At 50.9% G+C, this 1,964-nt stretch overlaps 1 protein-coding gene across 4 annotated transcripts in view; it reads right to left on the bottom strand.

Annotated features, from left to right (window-relative positions):
• Nucleotides 1-145: 145 nt before the first annotated feature.
• The window catches only part of LOC106611411 (uncharacterized), a 38,190-nt gene continuing 36,371 nt past the window's right edge, over nucleotides 146-1,964 (bottom strand). For all 4 annotated transcript variants that reach the window (XM_045723695.2, XM_045723697.2, XM_014211597.3 and 1 more), the window contains one exon: nucleotides 146-1,880. In XM_045723695.2, coding sequence (XP_045579651.1) covers nucleotides 676-1,880 — 1,205 coding nt within the window. In that variant the 3' untranslated portion in view covers nucleotides 146-675. The remainder of the gene's footprint in view (nucleotides 1,881-1,964) is intronic.

Genomic DNA, 1,964 nt, shown 5'->3' with positions numbered 1-1,964 from the left:
GTGATAATATGACCCCTTCAATCAGGAAACACCTGTCGACATAGCCTCACACCCTAAAAACTATAGAGAAAGATATCAGATGGATTACAAGCGTTACACATTACACCCAAACCACTCCTATTACAAGCATAAACCCACAAAGGAAAACAGTTTAAGGTCTTTACTTCAGGATTGGAGAGATGGATAAGGCAGCGTGTGCAGACAGACAGTTACTGTGGCCCTGTACATTCTCTGAGTAGCCTTGCACTCAGCTGTGAAATATTGTTGAAATAATGATTAAGAAAATAACTCAAATATAATCATAAAAATGTGTACACTTTCACAATTCGGTTCATTGAAGTTTACAAAAAATATATATATTTGTCACACAAAACCTGATTTTTGAAATGGGCTACAATTCAATCAAAACATAATTTCAAACATTGGATCCACTGAATTAAAAACATCATGTTACCATTCAAAAACAAGATCAATCTTGAATGGCACACGCCCACATGCCCTTCAACGCCCAAGGTAAAGGTCAGCGCAGCATTCACATGCAGAACGATGGCTCATGTAGCTCCGCCTCTAAAGGCACCTGAGATAAGCCCCACCCCTCTGAGGCCTGAGAACAGAGGAAGGGGTCAACAGTGTAATAAACACACACCTCCTCCCCCCAGCTATACCTCTCCCTGGCTATGGATCCCTGTCTCTTGAACCCAGTGTTGGTCTGTGGTATGTGGTGGTGGTGTGTTTCTCCGTTTTCTCCTGTGTGGTCCAGCCCTCGCTGTCTGCTGCTGCTGCTGTAGTGTCCTGGTGTGTGTGTTTGTCCCAGCTGTCTGTTGTTGTAGTGTCCTGGTGTGTGTGTTTGTCCCAGCTGTCTGCTGCTGTAGTGTCCTGGTGTGTGTGTTTGTCCCAGCTGTCTGCTGCTGTAGTGTCCTGGTGTGTGTGTTTGTCCCAGCTGTCTGCTGCTGTAGTGTCCTGGTGTGTGTGTTTGTCCCAGCTGTCTGTTGTTGTAGTGTCCTGGTGTGTGTGTTTGTCCCAGCTGTCTGTTGTTGTAGTGTCCTGGTGTGTGTGTTTGTCCCAGCTGTGTGTTGTTGTAGTGTCCTGGTGTGTGTGTTTGTCCCAGCTGTCTGCTGCTGTAGTGTCCTGGTGTGTGTGTTTGTCCCAACTGTCTGCTGCTGTAGTATCCTGGTGTGTGTGTTTGTCCCAGCTGTCAGTGTTGTGTCCGTGTTTCCTCTGGTGGCGTTTGTAGTTGTCCCAGTGTCCCGTGGTGTAGTCACACTCAGCACAGCCGTACGGCTTCTCCCCCGTGTGTCTCAACATGTGTCTCTTCAGGTTCATACTCTGGTTACAGCTGTAGCCACACACAGAGCAGTGGAACGGCTTGGCTCCAGAGTGAATCCTCTCATGGCGCCTCAGATTGGCCAGGTTCCCGCAGGCGTACGAGCACTGGGGACAGCGGTAGGGCTTCTCCCCTGTGTGGACCCGGAGGTGGCGTTTCAGGTTGTCCAGGTGGGCCGAGGCGTAGGGGCACTGGGGGCAGCGGTGGGGCTTCTCCCCGCTGTGGGTGTGGGCGTGTCGGGCCAGGTGGTTGGGGTAGAGGGAGAGGAAGGGGCAGAGAGGGCAGCGGTACAGCTTGCTGGCCTCTGACTGGAGTGTGTCAGTGGGGCTGGGGGACCCTGGTTTCTTGGAGATGAGAGACTCAGAACATTTATTACACACCTGCCCTCCACCCTCCCCCTCTGTCTCTCCTCCTTCTCCCTCCAGGGTGAGGCCACAGGAGCGACAGCAGAGGGGGAAGAGGAGGTCAGGGAGGGGAGCGGAGGAGGGAGAACCTAGGTTCTGGAGGAAATCAGAGTCCTCCCTCATACACACTGTCAGGTCTGACACCACGGCATCTGAAGGAGAGAACAGTACACACACATTAACACACAACTACCTTTGTCACCTACTAAGGAAATGGCCTCTATAACAGCATTTTA

The sequence above is a fragment of the Salmo salar genome, chromosome 09 (assembly GCF_965601325.2).
Source record: "Salmo salar chromosome 09, fSalSal1, whole genome shotgun sequence".
Classification (NCBI taxonomy): domain Eukaryota; kingdom Metazoa; phylum Chordata; class Actinopteri; order Salmoniformes; family Salmonidae; genus Salmo; species Salmo salar.
This window is presented reverse-complemented; position numbering and strand designations above follow the sequence as displayed.